This window comes from Panthera tigris, chromosome E2 (assembly GCF_018350195.1).
Source record: "Panthera tigris isolate Pti1 chromosome E2, P.tigris_Pti1_mat1.1, whole genome shotgun sequence".
Classification (NCBI taxonomy): Eukaryota; Metazoa; Chordata; class Mammalia; order Carnivora; family Felidae; genus Panthera; species Panthera tigris.
Window position 1 is genome coordinate 2,493,422 of NC_056674.1, and position 22,518 is coordinate 2,515,939.

Sequence of the window (22,518 nt, forward strand, 5' to 3'; positions counted from 1 at the left end):
TTGGTCTTTGGTTACGTCCTGTGCTCTTACAGGTCCTTGTGACAACTGGTTGGGTGTCAGGAAGGCAGAGTGGTTGGGGCCGGGGGCTCTGTGGCCACACTGTTGGCATCTTGTCCCTGCTCCCTGGTGATCTCACCTCTGCTGCGATCGGATGGTGGTTGTTCAGAGCGTGTCCGTGCAGGGTGATGTGGAGCCGGGGCTGGGGGGCGGGAAGCTCTTGGGAGGCGTGGGGGGACAGCAGCATCTGTCTTCCTGCCGCTTCGCGGGCCCTGCGGGGCGGGGCCGGCTGGGCCAGGCTGTCCTGTTTGCTCGGACCTGGCCTGCGTGTTTGCGGTTCTCTGCATGCCATGTGCCTTCGGATCGCTGCCGCTCCTGCCTCCGTTTCCTCATCTGATGGTGGGGCAGCGGTGCTGCCTGCTCGGAGTTAATGGTGTCCGTACCACGTCGAACAGGGCCCAGACCCAGGAGACGTGTCTGCGTGTGTCTGTCAGCGGGACGGCCGGTTGCCTGGCTTCCTCTCAGATGTCAGTAGAGGCCACTGTGGGGCGGAACGGGTTCGGAACGGTTGGTTCCTTTGGTGCCTGGGTGGTGGTGAGCCCCTTGTCGGTGGGGGATTCGAGAGAAATGGGTCAGGCCGGTTGCGAGGAGGTGTGTGGTGCTGGGGGGCCGATGGCTGCTGTTCCCAGATGCTGGGCAGCAGGTGCTGCCCTGTGAGGTCCCGTGGCGGGCGGAGGACCCCGGGGCGGTTTTCTCAGAGCTGCGTGCGCTCACCTTAAGGCAGCAGCTCCCTTGGTTTGGGGCCCGAGGGCCTGACGGTGCAGAGGAGCCCCTTGCGGTCCAGTCGATTGCTCCTGGCCTGCTACAGCCTCCTGCCAGAGGTCCTGCCCGCTGCAGGCTTCCTGCCAGGGAGTGAGGCCACACCAGGGAGCGGGTCCCGAGGGGCCGAACGCCTGGGGCTGGGTGCCGCCTAGGTCTCCCACCCTGCCCGAGTCTAAGACACAGGGTAGACGCCTGCCCAGCTCTGCTCAGTGCATCATGGAGGCCGGAGGGGGCAGGAAGAGGTGGGGGGCTGTCTGCCCCAGGAGCCAGGCCTTGGCCCTTGGGGCCAGTAAGGAGGTAAGGGGTTGGGAGGGCGTCGGGGGCTGTCTGGCTGCCCCTCTGAGTGCAGGTGTCCTGGGGACTCGGCTACCTCCCCCAGGACCCTGATGTGGACTCTGTCTTAGTTCATGCACGTTTGAGACCACAGAACGTGACCCCGTGGGTGACCTGTGTGCCTGCGTCGGTCTGCTTCCCCGTGACGTTGGGCGTGGGCCTGGCATGCCAGCCCTTCAACCCTGTGACTGGCGGGGTGTCGTGGATGGAGGGCTTCCTCGCTCCTGGGTCCCCGGCAGGTCCAAGGTGGCGATCGTGTGTGGGGCGGCCGTGGAGGCCCAGGTGGGAGGCGGTGTCTCGCCCTGGCGGTTCTGGGACAAGAGCCTGGTGGCAGCCGCTCCTCCCCAGATCGGGTGTGGCCTTGGGCTGGTCCCCCATGCAGGGTCCCTCAGGTACCTGCTGCCACATGCCTTCTGTCTGCCGGGGCCGTGCTTGAGCGCGGATTGGAGCCAGTGCGGCGCCTGGCATCCTGTAAACTCTGTCGTTCCGTCTCATCCTCTCTTAACAGGGACCCAGACATGGAGCTTCGGGAAGAGGCCTGGTCTCCGGGGCCGCTGGATTCCGAGGACCAGCAGATGGCCAGTCATGAGAACCCAGGTGAGGTGGCCTTGGGCGGTTCTTGGCCGATCCTGCCCCCTTCCTGGACCCCGGCTCCCTGCACCTCTCCTCCTGTGGCTCTGGGAGCCCTTGGGGGCTGCTGCTGTCCATCCCTCCTCCTGCCCTCATGGCCCGGCCCCCTCACCCCCCAGCGGCCTGGCCACGCTGCCCTGTTTCTAGGTGGCCTGTGCTTCTCCCAAGCAAGAGACTGTAGACCAGGGGGCGGGTGTGACAGGGTTGGGGTGGGACTGTGACCTGAGCTGACAGGACTACAGGGGCGGCTGTCTGCTGGGTTTTTGGGGAAAGCTGGGTATCTGGGTTTTTATGGGAAATGTTTCACTTTTTAAATACTGGTACCTTGTTTTATTTAATAAAGCATTATTTGGGTTGAGTAAAACTCCTTTTTGAGCTCGTGGGGCCTGGGGTTTGCTTGCGGGGGGCTTTCCCGTAGGGCAGCCGGGAAATAAAGCACGGACGTTCTTCTCGTGCTGCTGATGAAGTGTTTTCGGCCGGGCCGGCACCGAGTTGGCAAATGGCTTTTACCGTAAAGGGCCAGAAGGGAGATACTTCTGGTTTTCTGGCCCTGTGCCCTGCCCTTGCAGCAGGAAAGCAGCCGGACCATCTGGAAGTGAATGAATGTGACCATGTGCCAATAAAACTTTATTTACAAAACAGGCACTGAGTTCACAACCTTGTGCCAGTGTACCATAGTGGCCAAGAGAAGGGTTATGAGGGCCCGGACCACACGTGGGGGTAGATGTTACTATGAAGCCCCGGGCTCCTCCCGCTTCTTTATTCTAAGATCGTCTGGAGGAGAATGAAGAGAAACTCCCTGCCGGGAGGTCCCCAGCAGCCTTGGGTACAGAGCAGGAAACCGAGTCATGGGGGCTCCGTGCTTACTCTGACCCAGCTGCCCCCACAGGGAGGACCCATGCCTGTCCTTCCCCGGTGCGCCCCTGGGCCTGCTCCTCCTCCTCCTGATCCATGTTCTTGCCCTTCTAGCCCTCCCTCCCTTTTTTTTTTTTAAAGTTTATTTATTTTGAGAGAGAGAGTGAGTAAGAGAGCACAAGCAGGGGAGGGGCAGAGAGGGAGGGAGAGAATCTGTGCTGTCAGCATGGAGCCTGACACAGGGCTCGAATTCATGAACTGTGAGATCATGACCTGAGCTGAGATCAAGAATCAGACACTCAACAGACGGAGTCACCAGGTGCCCCAGCCTTCTAGCCCTCTTAAAATTAACTTAAAAGCCTGTTTTGTTGTGGAAACTTGAAACATAAGTGGTGTAATGACTGTTTATTTCTTCTGAACTCTGGCGATCAGAGACCCTTCACCACTCTTAATGTCCCCACTTGTGCCCTCTTCTCCCCCTGGAGCAGTTACAGAAAATTCTAGATGTTGTATCATTACACCTGTAAGTTCCCAGAGGTGCAGGCTCTGTAAGAGCACGACCAAAACAACAAGGACACAGTGCTGACCCCACCTAATGAAACACCCCGTCTCTGTCCAAACACCCCGTTTTCTCCAGAGTGTACGTCTGCCTTTGAGTAAGTTAGTTTTAGTTTTATGAGGCCTCCATGAACTTATTCTCCTTATAAAACCTTGAAAGTGTACAGGTGGGTTGTCTCATCCCCCTTGTCCAGCCGGCTGTCCTGAGCCTGTGCTCCCCATCCCCCACTGCGGTGTCACCACATTGTGACCTTCCCTTCGCTCAGCTCAGCTAGTGAGCCCCATGCCCGGATGCTTCCGAGCTGCTGGGCACTGCTGGGCGTCCCATTGTTGTGGACACCGAGCTGCTGGGCATTCCATCGTTGTGGGCCCGCCAGGTTCCTGCCTCCCTGTGCACAGAGCCTCCCGTGGTACCGTTACTGTGCCGGACTCCTGCCCTGATGTCCCGAGGCCCCGGCTGACTGCCGCTGTGGTGTCTCTGGTGGTGTGATTCCCTGGGCCTGCCTGAGAGGGATGTTGGGCCTTCGGGGTGGGGAGGACACGTGTGCACAGGCAGGCTGGGCTCCGCGGAGAGTGGAGAGGAACGGGGCCTGGTGAGTGGTGAGAGGGGTTGGTGTCTGCCGACCCCCGAGAGCGAGCTGGAGCCGGGAGAAGGCAGGTGGGGTGGGCCTGTTGTCCCGTCCCAGGGCCGGAAGATGAAGACTGGGAAGTGCTGTGACGGCCCCGAGTCGCAGCCACGTGGCCACAGGCATCCCTGGCAGTGGAGGCTGGGACTGCACCCTGGAGTCTCCCCGGTCCCCCCAGCTGACTGAGCTCCACGCAGTCCTGTGTCCACCCTTGTCCCCAGCTGCCAGCGGCAGCTCCTTGAGGTAACCTGCAGTGACCCCCACGCCCTGCTCCGCTCACCTGCCGGGGTCACCCGGGACACCATCTGTAGCTCGGGGGTGAGCTCTGCCCTCTGAGCCCGGGGCTGTCGTCCAGCGGCTGGAGGGGTCCCCGTGCACGGCTGGAGGCGGAACCACAGGGCACCGTCCTGGTGGCTTGGACGGGAAGGACGTGTGGTCTGGGATGGCAGGCTGCAGGCAGGGTGCTTTCAGGGGTGGTTAGCTCAGCCACTTCTTCGTGATTCCTCCACGAGCCGCCGCGTCCTGGCCCTGGGTGGCCTTCTGCGTGCTGTCCGGCTGCCCCCACGCTCCCGAGTGGGGCCTCAGCTCTATCAGGTCCACCCAGGCACCCGCCCGAAGTGAAGGACGAGAGGGGCACGGCAGATGCAGGGAGGGCCGCCCAGGCCTGTCTCCCCGTCAACCCCGTTTGGGTCTGGTTGGCCCGATCAGGGACGCGTGACGTAGGGGGTGGCTTCAGGGTCACCATGCCTGGCTTATCCCAGCTCAGCCCTGTGCTGGGGATTTTCTGGTGAGGAAGACAGGACTGACCGTGGGCAGCACCCAGCAGGGTCACCCCAGGGGGAAGGGCCTTCTCGGGCTCAGGAGTGGTGGGGAAGCTGTCTGGGCTGCTGTGGGAGCAGGGGTGCCTTGTACTTCCCTGGAGGCCGCCAGCCCCTCAGGAGCTATAGGTCATGGGCCTGAGGCTCGTTCAGGCCACGAGTTGGGTGGTGGGGCCTCAAGGGGCAGACCAGGAGGTGGGCTTGGGCTCCAGCCCATGGTGTCTGCAGGACGTTCCAGCTCTCTGTCCCCACAAGTTTGAGCGTCCCCGCCCCACCTCTCACACGCCTGCACACTCGCCCCCAGCCCCTGTGTGTGTGTGTGTGTGTGTGTGTGTGTGTGTGTGTGTGTACGTGTGTGTGTGTACGTGTGTGTGTGTGTGCCGAGTGTTGAGGTAAAAGTCTCGGATCAGTCCTCGCTGCTGGCGGCACCCAGGCTGTTCGTTTCCCCTGCTGCTCTATTTCGGGCGGGATGCCGCCATCCTCTCCACGCCGAGCTGGCCCCTGCTGCCGGGCCGTGACCCAGTTTGAAGCCCGCTGCTCCCAGGGCAGGCGGCCGGTCACCCGGGCGGTGCTTGTCAGGCAGCTCTGCACACACGAGAGAAAAGAGCCAGGGGGTCGCGTTTCCTTTCCCTGGGGTGCGCTTGCCCCAACCATCTGTGAAACCACAGGAATTTCTGTTTTCCCCCTGTGTTGGGATGTTTTGGGGAATGGTGTGCAGGCTTAGCTGGTGCCGTTGTCAACAGAGGCTGGTGTTTTAGAAGCACTTCTGCGTGTCCCGGGCTTGTCCGGCCACCGGCCGTCCTGGGAGGCTGGGATGCCAGAAACAGTGCTGGGCGGGGAGGCTGGGCCACCTGCAGGCAATTTGATGGTTCCCAGGAGTGCCCAGGAGAAGGGCGCCTCCTGATGGCCCCAAACTGGCCGTCCAGGGTGGAGCTGGCCAGAGGTGCGGGGTCAGGCAGTGGCAGGGCGGGAAGAGCCGTCCGGGCCTATCTGGGCTTTAGCTACAGAGTAATCCAGAAAATGGGTATGTGAGTAGAAAAGACCTCGTGATTCTGAGGAGGGCGCCCTCCCAACAGGAAAGATGGCAGCTGGCATCCGGAAGTCACCTGCCAGAGGATGGGTTCTGACCTCCCTCTGCCGCGCCCTGGAGTCATTCCATAGAGCTGCCCTCAAATGCCGCTTCTGAGCCCAGCATGATGGCGGCCCTGGACTCCTCCCAGACCCACACATAAAAAGCCACATGCCCCAGGCCATGCTGATGACACACACCTTAGTGTGAAGGTGCCCCCGTGAGCCCCCAAATACGGTTGGGTGGGGACAAACCAACTGCCCCAGGCCTGTGTGCCGGTAGCATTGTGCTGGAGGGAAGGAAGGGAGGAAGAGCCCCAAATAGCCCTCGGGTTCACTGGAAGGCTTGGGGGTCCCACCGAGGCCAGCACCTGAGATTGGAGGTGTTCTGTCCAGACTGGAAGCAGGGAGCTCGGGGCCGCAGGAAGGTCTGAGGGGCTGGAGTGGCCTGGGGCCCACGCATGGGCTCTGGTGCCCACCAGGTCGAATGCCCTGCCAGGGCAGGACCCACGCAGGGTGGAACCTTCCAGGAGGGGACCCAAAACTGAGTGGGAACTGTTCTTGACCACAGATGAAAACAGGGGTGGCCGCAGAGCCAGGAATCCTGGGAGAGCGTGTCACAGACTCTCAGCCATGATGCGAGGATGTTAGAAGCCAGAACACTACCCGGAACCTTGCCCCCACCCCGACCCCACCCCGAAAAGCTATTAGAATAAAAGGGCACATGGGCAGATAACACCTCCCCAGATAGGGTCAGAGGACAAAAGTCATAACACTCAGAAGCAGGGGTGCACGGCCCAGCAGTGAGTTTGCAATATGAGAGATTTCACAGTGATGCCTGAAAGAGAAAAGTCAGGGCAGAATAAAACAACACATTCCCCAAGAAAAATTGGAGGTAAAAAGGAGGGACATTTTATTTTATTATTTTATTACTGTTATTAAAATTTTTTAAATCGTATTTAAATCCAAGTTAGCGAACATAATAGTGTAATAGTGATTTCAGGAGTAGAATTTAGCGTGATTCAGCACTTACATATGATAACCAGCGAGAAAGGACATTCTACGATAAAAAAGGGGGGCACCTGGGTGGCTCAGTCGTTAAGCGCTGACTTCAACTCAGGTCATGATCTCGTTTGTGAGTTCGAGCCCCGCGTTGGGCTCTGTGCTGACAGCTCAGAGCCTGGAGCCTGCTTCGGATTCTGTGTCTCCCCTTCTCTCTGCCCCTACCCCACTCATGCTCTCTCTCTGTCGCTCTCAAGAGTAAATAAAACATTAAAAAATGCCTTTTTTAAATAAAAGAGAAATGAAGAAAGATTAAAACGGACTAAAAACTGAAGCTAGCCAGAACCCCAGTGATTGGAGGGGGCAGTCCTACAGAAACCCAAAGCAAAGACAGGGAGTAAATAGGGAACCTTCCTGGAATGCAAAACTTAGGTGTTGAAAGAGCAAATCACAGATCTGAGAGTGTCGCGTCAGGAGAGCAGGCCCCGTTCTGTTCGGGTCACTGGCTGCTATGGAAAGCAGCAAACCTTGGGGCCTGTGGGCAGAGGGCGGGTGCTGGCAGTGTGTCAGCAGCCCTTTGTGCCCAAGAAAGTGGAGCCGTGTGTAGGGTTCCCGGGGAAGGCAGAGGGAGCCAAGGGTCTTCTTAAAACTGACGGGGGCGCCTGGGGGGCTCAGTTGGTTAAACATCTGACTTTGGCTCAGGTCATGATCTCGGGGTTCCTGAGTTGGAGCCCCTGCATCAGGCTCTGTGCTAACAGCTCAGAGCCTGGAGCCTGCTTTGGGTTCTGTGTCTCCCTCTTTGCCCCTCTCCCATTCACACACTCACTCAGAAATAAATAAACATTAGAAAACAAAAAACTGACCCACAAGTTGGAGGCGCCTGGGTGGCTCTGTCCACTGCATTGTGGGCCCTCCTGAGGAGTCTTAGCAGGTGAGGCTCGGACAGACGGGCAGTGAGCCCGCTGGGCTTCGTGAGACCCCGGGAGGTAGGGTAGGTTGGGACCGCACACGTGGCTGGCAGAAGACCGGCTGTGAACAGGAGTTGCGCACCCAAAGCCACTCTTCGTTTGTGTTTTCAGGAATCGTAATTGGCAATGGTGGGATCTCTCTCCGATTCTGGGCCTGGCGTCCAGGTCTCTGGCCCGCACTGAGGCAGCTACTTGCTCCTCGGTGGTTATCTCGAAACTAACGTGGGGTCAGCAAGTAAGTAACTCTGGGGCATTCAGATTCTCTCCTCCCCTTTGAAGAGGGCAGATGCAGAGATCACAGAGAAGACTCTAGAAAAACCTGTAGGTCCAGATTTGTCTGGGAAGTGTCAGTGTGAACTCAGAGGAATTTTATTGTAAGGAAAGAAAACAAACAGTGATCCTCTCCTGATTTTGGTCTTGAAGTATTTTCCGCCAAAAGAGCCCAGGGCCTCCTGGAGAAACAGCGTGTTTCACGTCCGGGTGGGACACGTAGATGAGCCTGGAACTTCTCAGTAGGCTGGGTAGCAGGGAAGCTGCCAGAAGACCACCACCTGGGCCCCGTCTGGGGGGTGTGGAGCCTCCTCACCTTGCTGTGGATGGGACACTGGGAGGTCCACTAGCTGTAATGACGGCAGTGGAGTGAGACCCACCATATACGTTTACATCCAGAAGTTCGTGGCGACGTTGAGAAAGGGAGCTCTGTTCTGCACACTCAGTGAGTTGGGCCACCTGAGTGTTGAGTGCCCCTGGCTGCTGACCACACAGACAGGCACTGCGGACGCCGATGGCACGGACAGACAGGCATGGCGACAGACATCTGTACCTTTGAGGCAGGGGCAGGGTCTTCAGACAGCAGGTCTGGGGACGGAGTCACCTGCTGAACCGCATGCAGCCCGCGCTCTTGAACAGCAAGGCTGTGAGCAAAAGCAAGTCACAGGGGAGTCTGGATTGAAAGAGACTCTCAGACACTCTGAACTGAAAAGTAATGGACCACAGGGACGCCTGGGTGGCTCAGTCGGTTGAGTGTCAGCCTTCAGCTCAGGTCATGATGTCGCCATCCGTGAGTTCAAGCCCCGTGTGGGGCTCTGCTGACAGCTCAGAGCCTGGAGCCTGCTTCCGATTCTGTGTCTCCCTCTCTCTCTCTCTGCCCCTCCCCTGCTCATGATCTCCCCCCCGCCCTCAAAAATAAGTAAACATTAAAAAAAAAATTAAAAAAAAAGTAATGGAACAGGGCCACACTGCAGCTTCCGGGGATGCACATGGGCAACAGAGCCACCGAGAAATGCAGGGGCACATGGTGGGAGGGGTGAGTGCGGGAGGGGCTTCCCTGTGGGTGGCCAGGCCCTGTGTCTTGCTTGACCTGGGCACTTGTCTGTCTGTATTTCTGTGTTCAGCTCCGCAGTCCATTCTGGGGTCCTCGGAGTCCCTGGCTGTGTGTTTTACAACAGCAGGGCTAACGTCGAATTAAACCACCGGCTTCAGCCCCAGAGGGTGGTCCGCTTGAGGCCCTGAGCTGGGCCAGGTGGAGACAATATTTGCTGTGAGTGCTGGTGCCAGGAGACCCGTCCCCTCCCTCCCCTCCCCTCCCCTCCCTCCCCTCCCCTCCCCTCCCTTCCCCTCCCTTCCCCTCCCCTCCCCTCCCCTCCCCTGAAGGGCAGCTACTTCTGCTATTTTTGTGGAGTGAGCTCTTTCTACTGGTCACTACACTCCTCTCTTTCCAGCAGTTCCTTGAATCCTCTCAGAGAAAAACCCCTAGTGAGGAGGGGGGTCAGAGGGCGGCTGCTCACTTCCTGCCTGACCCCCAGGCTGGCCCTTCACCACCACGTCCGAGCCCAGAGCCAGCCGGTGCTTGGAAAGCAAACACCAGCATCCAGAGGTCCTCAGAGGGCCAGGAACCCGCAGGTTGGAAAAGAACCTGCCTCCCAGAGTGATGAAAACCCTCCCCCCTTAGCAATTTCTTTAACACCTGCTTGAAAAAGCAGTGGTGTGTGTGGGCAGCTGGACACAGGCAGAAAATTCACTCAGCCTGAGCTGAGGCATGTCACAAAACCCAGCCGCCCCATCGGCTGGAGTCCACAGCCCGTCCTCCTGGATCTCGTCCCACTCTGGCCCAGGTGCCCAGGTCTCTGGCCCGCACTCAGGCGACCACACTGCTCTGGGGTGAGGACGAGCCCTCGACCTGGGGACCAGCGTTTCACAAGCCTCGATTGTACTCAGAATGTGCGTGGTGGCTGCGTAAACACCCTTCGTAGCTGAAGATTTAGTGAACACAGCGTACTGTTAAACGTTCTCCACAACTTAAAAGGCAAAACGTCTTTTTTTTAAAGTTTATTTATTTTGAGAGAGAGAGAGAGAGCGCGCACCTGTGCACTCATGAGCAGGGGAGGGGCAGAGAGAGGCAGGGGAGGGGCAGAGAGAGGGAGTCCCAAGCAGGTTGCCCACTGTCAGCACAGAGCCCGATGTGCGGGTCCATCTCATAAACCATGAGATTGTGACCTGAGCTGAAATCAAGAGTCAAACACTTAGCAAACTGAGCCACCCAGGTGCCCCTCCCACGTCCGTTTTTGTTCTCTCTTTCTTTCCCTCCTCTCTCTCCCTTCCTCCCCCTCCCCCACCTCCCTCTCTCTGTCTCTGTCCCTGTGTCTCTGTGCATCTCCACCTGCCGTGCTAGTAGCTCCGTTTGTTGGTTGATGTTAAAACCAAAATGGGCTCCACCCCGTTCTTCGGAAGCCTCACCCCTCCCGACTTCCTACCTGCACTTTTTTGCTCCAGATGATTCCGTATCCGGTACAGGCCAGATCCCAGGCTCCCTGCCGTGGTGCTGGGCCCCCTGCCCTAGAGCTGCAGAAACGGCAGGCCAGGGGCAGCTGAGCGAGACCCTACCTTCCCTGCTGGTTCTGATACCACTGTGGGGGGGGGGGTGCCCTTGGAGGAGCACTACCTTAGTGTGTGGTGCAGGGGCGCGGGGCGGCTCTGCCTCTTCCAGGTTTTGATTCGTCTGCGTGGTGCCTCGGGTTCTGGGCTGTAAAGACCCGATTCATAGAGCCCTGCTCACAGGACCTAATCTCACTGAGGCTGGTTAAGTACGTAGCGCCGGCCTCGGTGCGTCCTCTTGCTTCTTTGTGTGTTTGCCAGTGTTCCCACGGGTTGGTGTGTGAGCCTGTGGGCCCGGCCCGTGCCCGGTTGTTGGATGCAGGACCGGTCTGCCCTGGGCTGGAGCATGTGGTCTGGTGAGGGAAGGAGCGGGGAGAGCAGTGTTTGAAGGGAGCCTGCGGGCGCACCCGTGGAGGTCATGCTGATCCGGGCGGCACATGTGGGGTCCCGGGCTGAGGCCCTGCTGGCCGGGGAGAGCAACAGTCCTGGTCGCAGGTGCACAGGGGCCTTCTCTGAGCTGAGCCGGTTTTGGGGGGGTTGGGGGGGTGGGGGCGCAGCTCCCTTACCGTGGGAGATGGCTCAGGGCCCCACACGTCTTTATTGTTTGTGCGGGGCAGACAGGGACCAGCGTGAGGGCTCTGTAACAGAGGCTCTGGTGTGTGGGGTCACCCTCCAGGGTAGCGGGACTCCCATGCTGGTCTGTGGTCCCTGTGATTCCATTAACCAGGCCAGTTCCTCCTTCCTGTTTCCTCACCCGCACCAGGACAGTCTTCCTAGAGCCCAGGTGTAACACCCTCTCCCCCAGGCCTGCCTTTGCTTCTGGGCTGCGGTCCGAGCACCCTCACTCTGGGACCTCCCTGCCCCAGCCTGGTGCTTGGGGTTTCAGGGTCATTTCCTGGACTTCCACTCATGTTCCTTCATGTTGACGCTGTTTGTTTCCAGACGTTTCTGGAGTCCCTGCCGTGTCCCAGGCATTGTTCTGGGTGTGGGGGAAGCAGTTGGGAGGGAAGTCTTGAGTGTTCAGTAAAGTCATGAATGTTCAGTAAAATGGTAGGGACTGAGCGATGCTCGAGGAAAACAGGGCGGGTAAGGGAACGGAGACCGAGAGCGTCTGCTCAGCCGGGTCTGTGGGCAGGGCTTTGCGCTGACCGGGCCTAGCCGCCCTCTGCGATCACAGGGGGTCCCGAGGCCAGGCCCGGTGGAAGCCTCAGGTTCTGGGTCCTGGACAGCCCCTCTTCCCTCCCCCCCCCCCCCCCCAGCCGTGACTTCCCTGACTCTCCTCCCCTCTTGCCTTCTAGTGGACATCCTCATCATGGATGATGACGACGTCCCCAGCTGGCCCCCCACCAAGCTGTCCCCGCCCCAGTCGGCGCCCCCCGCCGGCCCCCCGCCCCGGCCGCGGCCCCCGGCCCCCTATATCTGCAACGAGTGCGGCAAGAGCTTCAGCCACTGGTCCAAGCTGACGAGGCACCAGCGCACGCACACGGGCGAGCGGCCCAACGCCTGCGCCGACTGCGGCAAGACCTTCTCGCAGAGCTCGCACCTGGTGCAGCACCGGCGCATCCACACGGGCGAGAAGCCGTACGCCTGCTCCGAGTGCGGCAAGCGCTTCAGCTGGAGCTCCAACCTCATGCAGCACCAGCGCATCCACACGGGCGAGAAGCCCTACGCCTGCCCCGACTGCGGCCGTAGCTTCACGCAGAGCAAGAGCCTGGCCAAGCACCGGCGCTCGCACAGCGGCCTCAAGCCCTTCGTGTGCCCGCGCTGCGGCCGCGGCTTCAGCCAGCCCAAGAGCCTGGCGCGCCACCTGCGGCTGCACCCGGAGCTGTCGGGGCCCGGCGTGGCGGCCAAGGTGCTGGCGGCCAGCGTGCGCCGGGCCAAGGCGCCCGAGGAGGCGGCGGCGGCGGACGGCGAGATCGCCATCCCGGTGGGCGACGGCGAGGGCATCATCGTGGTGGGCGCGCCCGGCGAGGGGGCCGCGGCGGCCGCCGCCATGGCGAGCGCGGGGGCCAAGGCGCCGGGGCCCCGCTCGCGGCGCGCCCCGGCCCCCAAGCCGTACGTGTGCGTGGAGTGCGGGAAGGGCTTCGGGCACGGGGCGGGGCTCCTGGCCCACCAGCGCGCCCAGCACGGGGACGGGCTCGGGGCGGCGGGGGGCGAGGAGCCCGCGCACATCTGCGTGGAGTGCGGCGAGGGCTTCGTGCAGGGCGCGGCGCTGCGGAGACACAAGAAGGTGCACGCCGTGGGCGCGCCGTCCGTCTGCAGCCGCTGCGGACAGAGCTACTACCGGGCGGGCGGGGACGACGACGACGACGACGACCACGAGGCGGCGGGGGGGCGCTGCAGCGAGTGCCGCGGCGGGGAGGGCCGGTAGGGGCGGAAGCCCGGGGGGGGTGGGGCAGGGCCCCTCGGGCTTGGCGGGGACGACGGTCGGCGCAGGACCCGGAGGAGGCGGAGACACGGACAGAGGCGGCGGGGGGCGGTGGCCTCCTCGTCTCGCTCCCCTGCGCCGCCCCGCGGTCGGCGCGGTGCATCGGGCGCCCCCGCCCTGCACTCTGCCCCCGGCCTGGCCCGCCCTCCCGGGTCTCTTCTCGGTGAGTCCGGGACAGAGCGTGCGGAGAACTGGAGACCGGAGACCGAGAGAGAGCGGCCCCTGGCCCCTCTTCCTCTTCCCCCGCCGCCTGGGGCGCTCGCGAGGGATGGAGAGCAGCCGGGCCCCTCCCGTGCAGGGGAGCCTGGGGAGGGAAGGGAGAGAGGGCCCTTTTCCCTTTAGAGTTTTCGTTTAATCGCGCCCGCCCCCTGACTCCCCCCTTCCGTTGTTTTTTTTCTCTTCTCCGCGGGTCCTGTTTTTCTTGGCCCTCGTCCCTCCTCCCCTTCCTGGGTTTGGGGTCGTGGAGGAGCGCTGGAGCAGGACTAGCCCCTGTTCCCAGGGTAGCCCTCAGAGAATGGGGTCCCGTCTATTCCCGGGCCTGGACGGGGCTGAAGGAGGGGTGCGGGGGCAATAAATCGCACTATCTGATTGTCTTTGCTCTGCCTGGTTCTTGAGTTGGTAGGGAGGGGGGAGGTCTCTGCCCAGCAGTCACAAGGGGGACAGCAGCAGATGGCTGAGCAGCTGGTTCCCTCCCAGGCCTGAAGAGTGACCTGACCGGGTCACCTGCACTGGGCTGTGGGCCTTCCGGACCGAAGGTGGCTTGGCCGGCCTGGGAGGATCCGGGGCTGGTTCAGAGTAGGGCCTGCTTACTGCTGCTTTTAAAACGAAGGGACCCACGGTCCCTTCCGGTGGGTTAACACAAAGTGGGTCTTCACACGGGACAGAGGACAGGGGCAAAGGAAGCCCCCTGCTCCTGTCTGTGGTTCCTCCACTGGCCCCCGAAGCCCCTCCCTGCATCCAGCTTGTTGGATAACCTGGCCTGGAAATGACACATGTCTCCCCCCTGCTCACATCCCAGTGTGTGTGTGTGGGGGGGGGGGGGGAGGAGCAGTCACGGGGTCACATTTCCCTGCAGAGGAGGCTGGAGATGTCCTTGGTCAGGCCACTACTTCCCAGTGACAAAACTATATGGTAGAGGAGGGAGAGGGACTTTGGTGGGTAGTTGTCTCCCCTACAGGGCTCCAGGTGACGGGGCCAGCGGAGGGGCTGGGGGAAGAGGACAAGGATATTGACTGTAGTTTCAGGGTGCTTCCTGCCCTCGGCCTCGCGCGATGTGCCTGACCGACACGGTCCCGTGGAGTCACGCAGCATCCTGTGAGGTGAGGCCCACTAGTAGGTCGTTCCTCAGGACCAGGTCCCCCTGATGCCGATTCTGGTTTCCTGGTTGGTACCTGCAGCCAGAGTCCTGGGATTGTGGGAGGAGGGGACCCACCAAGGGGTATTTTCAGCCTGGCTGACCGGCCAAGGCCAGGCTCCTTGTTCCTTTGACCTCTGGGGAAGGAGGAGCTTACTAGCAAAGGGGAGTGAGATTTCCAGCCTGAGCCCGGAATCCACTACCTGGTGTTCCGCTGGCCTAGGGCAGCGCATGCTTCCCACGCCCCCTGATGTCCCCTGGGCCTCATGTCCTCATCTGGAGGGCGAGGGGCTCAAAACCAAGGTCCTGGATGGCCGTGGGGGGTGGGGGGCGAGAGGCCGACCCCTGGGAGGATCTCTGAGACCCTCTTGGTCATGACTGTAGGCCAGAAAAGCATGTTCTCAAGTGACGTTGCCTTGTTTTGGAGAATGGTGAAAGCAGTTCAATTTGTTTCGAGGTCTCGAGGTCTCGGTCGCTTTAAGGCGGGGAGGGGCAAAGTCGTTCGTCCAGAGAGCGTGTGTGTGTCAGCAAAGCCTTGAGAAAACATTGCCTAATGCCCTTGGGTCCCCTGTGTGGAGTGGTGACAACCTTCGGGGGTGGGGGCGGGAAGGTGAGGAGCTGTGGACGCCCGCGTGGTGCCACGTGCCTGTCCCACGGGTGGGAGGAAGCAGTAGGGTCCTGGGACCAGTTCAGGGTGGATGTTGTGCCCTCAGCCCTGCCTCTTCCGCTCCCGACCCTGGGGGGTGGGGGTGGGTGGGAGCTGACACCCAGCGCAGGAGAGATCCCGCACCAGTCTCCACTCTGCGACCCTGGGCAAGTGAACCCTGACCCTCGAGTTCCTTCCCTGCAAAGAAGAGCCTGCCTGTCCCGCATGACTGTGTGTGCCTGGCGCCCACTCACGGACAGTTCATTCCTTTCCCGGGAGGGAGTGTCCTGCCGTGTCGGGGAGCCGAGGTTCACATCGGGCTCCACCTGCCGAACTCCCTGCCTTTCTCGGAGCCTCAGCTTACTTCACGTACCGCAGGACCTAGACAGATGTCCCTTCGTCGTTACTAATTAACATCCTCATCGTTGTTGCCACGATGCTTTCCAGAAAGCCGAGTCTCAGACTCACGGGAGTGAGACTGCGGATACGTTTCCCCACGATGTCCCAATCGTACACAACAAGAACTTAAACCGTTGGTGCCGTTACTGTGATGCACCTGCCACCGTTCTCAGCCCTGCCCCTCCAGCCTGCTCTGCGACGCAGTCTACTCTGGCGTAGACGTGCCCATACGGAGGGCTAATGCCCAGAGGGGGTCGGGCCCTGTCAGCTTCAGCACTGTTGGCATTTTCAGCTGGGTTATTCCTCGTGGTGGGTAACCGTCCTGGGCCTTGTGGGGTGTTGAACGGCATCCCTGGCCTCCACCCAGTAGAAGCCAGGAGGGCCCTGCAGACAGTCCACCACGTCTCCAGAGATTGCCAACATGTCCCCTGTGGGTGAGGAAAAATCACCCTGAGCTGAGAACCACCGAATGGCTCTTCGGCTCTTGGCAACTTTGTCCTCTCCTGGAGCGAACATTCCCCACCTTCCCTCCTACAGCACAGTCTGCTTCCATGCAGTTAATTTCTTGGCCTCAAGTCACGGTGGTGCCTGCGAGTTCCTGTTCTGGTCTCCTAAAACGGTCACCTGTGAGCTTCAAGCTTAGATTCTTGTGGGGACCAGGCAGGGGACAGGAATGGGCGAGGGCTTTGGGAGGTCAGGGAGGCCACCCCTGGTCTGAAGCGGGCTCCTGCTCAGCTCAGTGACACACGCCCCTGCATTGTCAGGGCTGGTTTTCCAGGAGAGAGCAGAATTAGGATGTTTTAAAATGGGAAATTCCCATGAAAAATTGTTAGCAACTAATTGAAAGAAATTTTTTTTAGGTTTATTTATTTTTGAGAGACAGATGCCAAGTGGTGAAGGGACACGGAGAGAGGGAGACAGAATCCCAAGCAGGCTCGGCGCTGACAGCACAGAGCCCAACTCGGGGTTCAAACTCACGAACGGAGAGATTGTAACCTGAACAGAAACCAAGAGCCAGAAGCTTAACTGACTGAGCCACCCAGGCGTCCCTACTTTTTAAAAATGTTTATTCATTTTTGAGAGCATGAGTCGGGGGTGGGGGGAGAGGCAGAGAGAGAGGGGAAACAGAATCCGAAGCAGGCTCCAGGCTCTGAGCTGTCAGCATGGAGCCTGATGCAGGGCTTGAACTCACAAACTGTGAGATCATGACCTGAGCCAAAGTTGGATGCCTAACCGACTGAGCCACCCAGGCGCCCCCAGAATTCTATTTTATTTTTAAGAAATGTTTATATATTTTGAGAGAGAGCGAGTGGGGGAGGGGCAGAGAGAGAGAGAGAGAGAGAGAATCCCAAGCAGGCTCCTTGCTGTCAGCACAGAGCCTGATGTAGGACTCCATCTCATGACCATGAGATCATGACCTGAGACGAAATCAAGAGTGAGACGCTTAACCCACGGATCCACCCGGGTGCCCAGACCCAGAATTTTAAATTGGAACATATCGCATAAAAACATATGGATTTCTGGCTTCTCTTAGAAGTTCTGGCAACATGGGGCATCTTGTTGCCTGGAGACCGTTGGCTGGGGTGCAGGTATATGTGTTAGTGTGTGTAAGATACTCACCTGTACACCCCAAGCCCAGGGGGAGGGACTTGTACTGTGCTTGGTCACAGGACCCTGAAGCAGGCCTTTACAATGTGCAGACCCAATATGTTTCGGGTTTCCTTTTTAGATGGTAGAGTTGGTTCTGGAGGCCAAAGATTTTGACTCTGGGGTAAACCATCCTGCACGGCAACTGGGGAAGGTTGTGGTGGCCTACGAGAGCCAGGACTCTGCCAGTGCCTCAGGTCAAAAACTAATATCCCCAGTCGTCCCCAAGAACTCGTTGCAATGCGGGTTCCCGGGAAGGCTCTGTCCTTTGCATTCAGATTCTGGAAGTCGAGGCTGGGGTCTGATAATCTGCCTATTAATGAGCTTTTTGGGGGGCGCCTGGGTGGCTCCTTGGTTAAGCATCTGACTTCGCCTCAGGTCAGATCTCACACTCCGTGAGTTCGAGCCCTGCATCAGGCTCTGTGCTGACGGCTCAGAGCCTGGAGCCTGCTTCAGATTCTGTGTCTCCCTCTCTCTGACCCTCCCCCATTCACGCTCTGTCTCTTTCTGTCTCAAAAATAAACATTAAAAAAATTAATTAATGAGGTTTTTGGGTGGTTTTGGTGGCTGCCGTAGTGGGGAAGCTGTCTGCTCCAGAATGAACTCAGACTTCTCCACTGGGAAGGAACACTTGCTCTGTGTTTGGGCCTGCTGTCCTCAAGGTTTGACGGACATACGGATGTGGAGGGGCATTGCTGGTCAGGCAGATACCTGGGTCCTGTCCCCAGCGGTTCTCATGCAGTGTGTCTGCAACAGGGCTCGATGGCCCTCGTGTCTAACCAGCCCCTGAATTCCGGCCAAACTGGTGGCCGGTGCGGGAGACACGTCAGCTTCCACAGGACCAGGCACCAGACCTGTGCTTTCGTGCCACATTGTGCCATTTATCCATTTGTCCACACACACGCACATTCACTCAGCCCCTCACTTCCCCAGCAAGTCCTTATGGAATATGCCAGGAGTTGGTTTGGGCGCTCAGGTAAAAGAAAGAGGTGTATGTTCTCTTACGGATCTCACCGTGTAGTCCTCATGGTGAGCCCACACCGTGGCCCTTCACCCACTGCGAAAATGGAGAAATCGGGGACATGGGAATTTGGACAAGTTTTCAATCCCATGAGCGCACAGTGGTGATAGTGCCAAGAGTCTTGTTTGCTGCCATGTATTCAGTGCCCGCCCTGGTGCAAGGCTGACTTCCTGTTCCTCACTTAACCCAGTCCTCACAAAGGCCCGGGGGTGGGCCTTACTCCTCCCTTGTTGGTGATGGAACTGCTACCAGATCACGGTCTGTAAAGCAGTAGCACTGACATCTGAACTCAAAGCCCCAGACCTCATACTCCTTCCACTGTGTCCACATCTACCCCCTTGTTCATGTTTATTGAGCACTTGCTACATGTCTGGGACCCTGCCAAGCACGGGGGACGCATTGATGAACGTGACAGGCACAGTCTGCCCCCCTGGAGCTACCCGCTGGTGTCTGCGTGCATGTGTGTGGCATCAGGGAGTGACCCGTGGGTGAGGATTGATGTGGAGAAGGTCCTGGGGTGGGGGAAGTGGGGGAGGTGTTTGTCTGAAGAGGTGGGGTCTCAAGGGGTGGAAGCCAGACAGTCATGGGGTGACTGTCCAACTCCCTTCCCACGTCTCCCCATATCATGACCGTTAAGTGAACATGTATTAAGTTGAGCACAGATGGTGAGCTGTGGTTCAACAGCAGACGACAAGAGAAACTGAAACAGAGAAGTTTATTACTTACAGGTCATGGAGGAAGTATAACACACGTCTCAAGGGGCTGTGTGGGGAGGTCAAGGCAGAGTGCAGACAGAGGAAAGATGTGGGTACATGCTTTTACTGGGGAGTGTTGGGTGGAGTGCTCTGGGCTTCCCAGGCTAGGGCTGGATTGGCCAATTCAAACCAAGAGAGTGGGGTTTTGGTGAGCCCCATAGCAGCCTCAACCAAGGAGAGTATAAGGCATATAGGCTCTGGAGTCAGGAGATACTCACTCATAAGAGTGCTTGTGTGAGTCACCAGGAGCCTGCTTTTGCTTGTGACTTGAGGGCACATGCTCAAAGGAGGGGTGGGTGTCAGGTTCAGGCTCCCACAGGCCACTTGGCCACACAGAAAGGATGCCAAGGCAACAATTCCCTGGAGTCACTTAGCTAAGCTCTGGACAACACCTTTCCCGAAGTGCACCCTGGGGAATGTAGGGTCCAGGGAATGTTGATTAGATATTTGGAGAAAACAGGATCCTGTGTTCAAGTAACTTGGGAAAATGTTGTATTTGAATTTTTTTTTCAACACATAGAACAGTGCTGGGCACATGGTAGGTGTGGAGTTGAGATTTTGATCACCGAATAAATCATTAAACAAGTTTTTGTTTCTTTGTTTCCCTTCAGGAGCCTTTTAATTGCAGAGGTGGGGGTGGAGGGTAAGTTATAACAAGCAGTATTTCCTGAACTTGTTTGATCATGAAACCTTCCGCTAATAGAGGTCTTGGGGACTGGTGTGCTCCAAGCCATCCTTAGAGGAGTGAATGTCGTGTGTGTGTATCTGTGTGCGTGTACACACACGTGTGTGTGTGTCCCTGTGTGTCTTTGTAGTCCCACATGTCTGTGTCCTTGTGTGTATGTATCATTGTAGGTGCCTGTGTCTGTGTATGTATCTGTGTCTCTGTGTATCATACACCTACTCATCTTTTCTCTTCCACTGACCTCTCAAAGAAGTTATGGGTGGGGAGGGGATTGTTTCTGGCCCCATCGATGTTGCCTTCTCTCCTGCATTGAGAGACAAAAAAAGTCTATTCCACAAACCCCCCACCTCGTCACTTGGCTAGATCCTTCAGCACCACGGACAGAGCCTCGCCGTTGGGTCTAGAGTGTTGGAAACCCGCTTAATCCACAGACATCATCTGAGGCTTCCTAACCATCTCATGAAGTGGTATTGTCCCCATTTTACAGATAAGAAAAGAGGCTCAGGGGAGGCTTTCCCCAGGCTATCCTAGCTAGTAAGTAGCAGAGCTTAAAAGTCCAAATCTAATTCCCGTCCTCACAGTGGTCTCTACTCCATGCAATGCTTGTGAAATGGATGTGGCCCCCAGCTAGCAGAGCAAAAACACTATCTCAATATGGCTGCTGGGGGCTATGCCAAGGGAACTTGTGTCAGGAATTGATACGTGATCACAAATAAGATCTTAAAAAAAAAAAGATACTTGGAGGAAAAACACCAACTCTCTTTTATCTCAATTCCCAGGTTCCTTATCCCTCTTTCTACATTATCCTTTAAGAGACTCCGTGAATAAAGTCTTAAATAAATACTTAAAAAATAATTTATCAATGGGAGCACATCATGCATATCATTCTGCCACTTGTTATGTATGTATGTATGGACGGATGTATATATGATGTTTCTATGTATCTGTGTACCTATGCATCTATGTATATCTATGTATGTATCTATGTTTCTATCATCTATGTGTGTATTCTTGCACCTGTATGTCTATGTGTCTATGTATATGTCTGTTGTCTACCTACCTGCCTACCTACTTGTGTATCCAAGATTGTTCCAGAGAAGCCCATATACATTATCTTATTCCTTTTAATATTTTAAAAAACACTTTATCATGGATGTAGCATTTTATTACCCAGTCTCAGTCAGATGCACACTGAGATGCTTTCTCATCTTCTGCTATGAAAAAATACTCCACCAAAATTCACTCTTCCTCTCCTGGCATGAGGGGGAATGTGCATTTGAATTCTGACAGATACAACCTCTCCCCAGAGGTTAGACTGATTGTGTCCCCAACAGTGCATGAAGTGACTCTTTTTGCCTGCTCTCCCCAGTGAGGAGACACACAAGTGAGGGTTTCGAGATGGCTGTTATCTAAGAGACTCTCGGGAGATACAATTTAATGTGAATCTACTGTGTGTCTGGGGCTCCATAGGTCTCATTTTGCCTAATATTCACACTAACACCAGGAATCAGGAACTATTTCCTCCATTTGGCAGAGGGAGAAGCAGCCTCAGAGAGGTGAGGCAACACACCCAAAAATATACAAGGAGACACAGTAATACTGGGTTCCAGTCATTAGGTTCTGCCACACGCTGCAGAGACATGGCTACATTTTGTTAAGTGAGGCCACTCACTCAAGATCTGGTGATGTTCTGATACACTATCATTCCCAATGGGATGGAAATACTGCCCAGAATGCCATCTAGTTTGGCAGCTTCCTTCATCCTCCCCCCCTGCCCCTCATCCTGGACCTCAGAGGCTTCTGTCTGTCCTTAGCTGCATTCACTGCTGTGGATAAATCCAGAAAAATTCGGCAGTAGCCTTCTACGATGCAGAAATGCTCCATGCAACCAGGCAAGGTGGATGTTCCCATTCTGCAGCCTCCTAGGGTCCTCTAGGAAAATGCTGGTCTCTGCTGCCACTGTGTGGATTCTTGAGAGTAGCACAGTGTTTGTGAAATCATGAAAAGATGGCTCCAGGGTGAAGAGCAGTAGGGGATATTATATGTCATATCATTTAAATGCGTGGGTCTGGGTTCGTGAGTTCGAGCCCCGCATCGGGCTCTGTGCTGACAGATCAGAGCCTGGATCCTGCTTCAGATTCTGTGTCTCCCTCTCTCTCTGCTCCTCCCCTGCTCACACACACACTCTCTCTCCTAAAAATAAATACACATTAAAAACATTTAAAAAATTAGCTTTCTAGGGGCTCCTGGGTGGCTCAGTCAGTTGAGCATCTGACTTCAGCTCAGGTCATCATCTCGCGGTCTATGAGTTCAAACCCCGTGTTGGGTTCTGTGCTGATAGCTCAGAGCCTGGAGCCTGCTCTGGATTCTGTGTCTCCCTCTCTCTCTGCCCCTCCCCTGCTCATGCTCTATCTCTCTATGTCAAAAATAAAAATAAAACATTAAAAAAATGAAAAAAAATTAGCTTTCTAGATTTTTGTCTTTCCTCTCCCCCTTCAATTTTTGATCATGGTCCCCAGTGATCTGTGGCAAAAAGATGAAGAAAAACCATTTGAGTGACACAGGTATTTCCAGACTATAGAAGGACCTGAGTTGGTTTTCACTAAGAATTTAAAAACTCTGCAACCAGACTCTCTTAAAAAAAAAAAAAGGCATTTTAGGGCAGTTCTGGGTTCACAGAATGCTAAGTGGTAGGTACAGAGATTTCCCACATACCGCCTGACCCACCTGCGCACAGCCTCCCTCCCTATCCACATCCTCCCCCAGAGTAGTGCATTTGTTAATTGATGAACCTGTACCAACACATCATTATCATACAAAGCCTTCAAGTTACATTAGGGTTCATTCTCTGTGTTGTATATTCTATGGATCGGGACACGTGTATATTGTATCATACAATGTCACTGTCCTGACCTGTTCATCCTTCCCGCCTCCCCCACCCTCTGGCAAGCCCTGATCTTTTTATTGTCTCCATGGTTTTGTCTTTTCTGGAATGTCACATGGTTGGAATCCTACAGCACGCACTCTTTTCA

General features: G+C 57.1%; 1 protein-coding gene across 7 annotated transcripts in view; it reads left to right on the forward strand.

The window, feature by feature from the left end:
• The window catches only part of ZNF787 (zinc finger protein 787), a 31,087-nt gene extending 17,515 nt beyond the window's left edge, over window positions 1-13,572 (forward strand). For 5 of the 7 annotated variants that reach the window (XM_042970692.1, XM_042970690.1, XM_042970689.1 and 2 more), the window contains 2 exons: window positions 1,661-1,749; window positions 11,850-13,572. In XM_042970692.1, coding sequence (XP_042826626.1) covers window positions 1,671-1,749; window positions 11,850-12,922 — 1,152 coding nt within the window. In that variant the 5' untranslated portion in view covers window positions 1,661-1,670 and the 3' untranslated portion in view covers window positions 12,923-13,572. Of the gene's footprint in view, window positions 1-1,660; window positions 1,750-7,788; window positions 7,913-9,055; window positions 9,218-11,849 lie in introns of those variants that run through there. The other 2 variants (XM_042970694.1, XM_042970695.1) reach the window with 2 other exon arrangements.
• The last annotated feature ends 8,946 nt before the right edge of the window (window positions 13,573-22,518 follow it).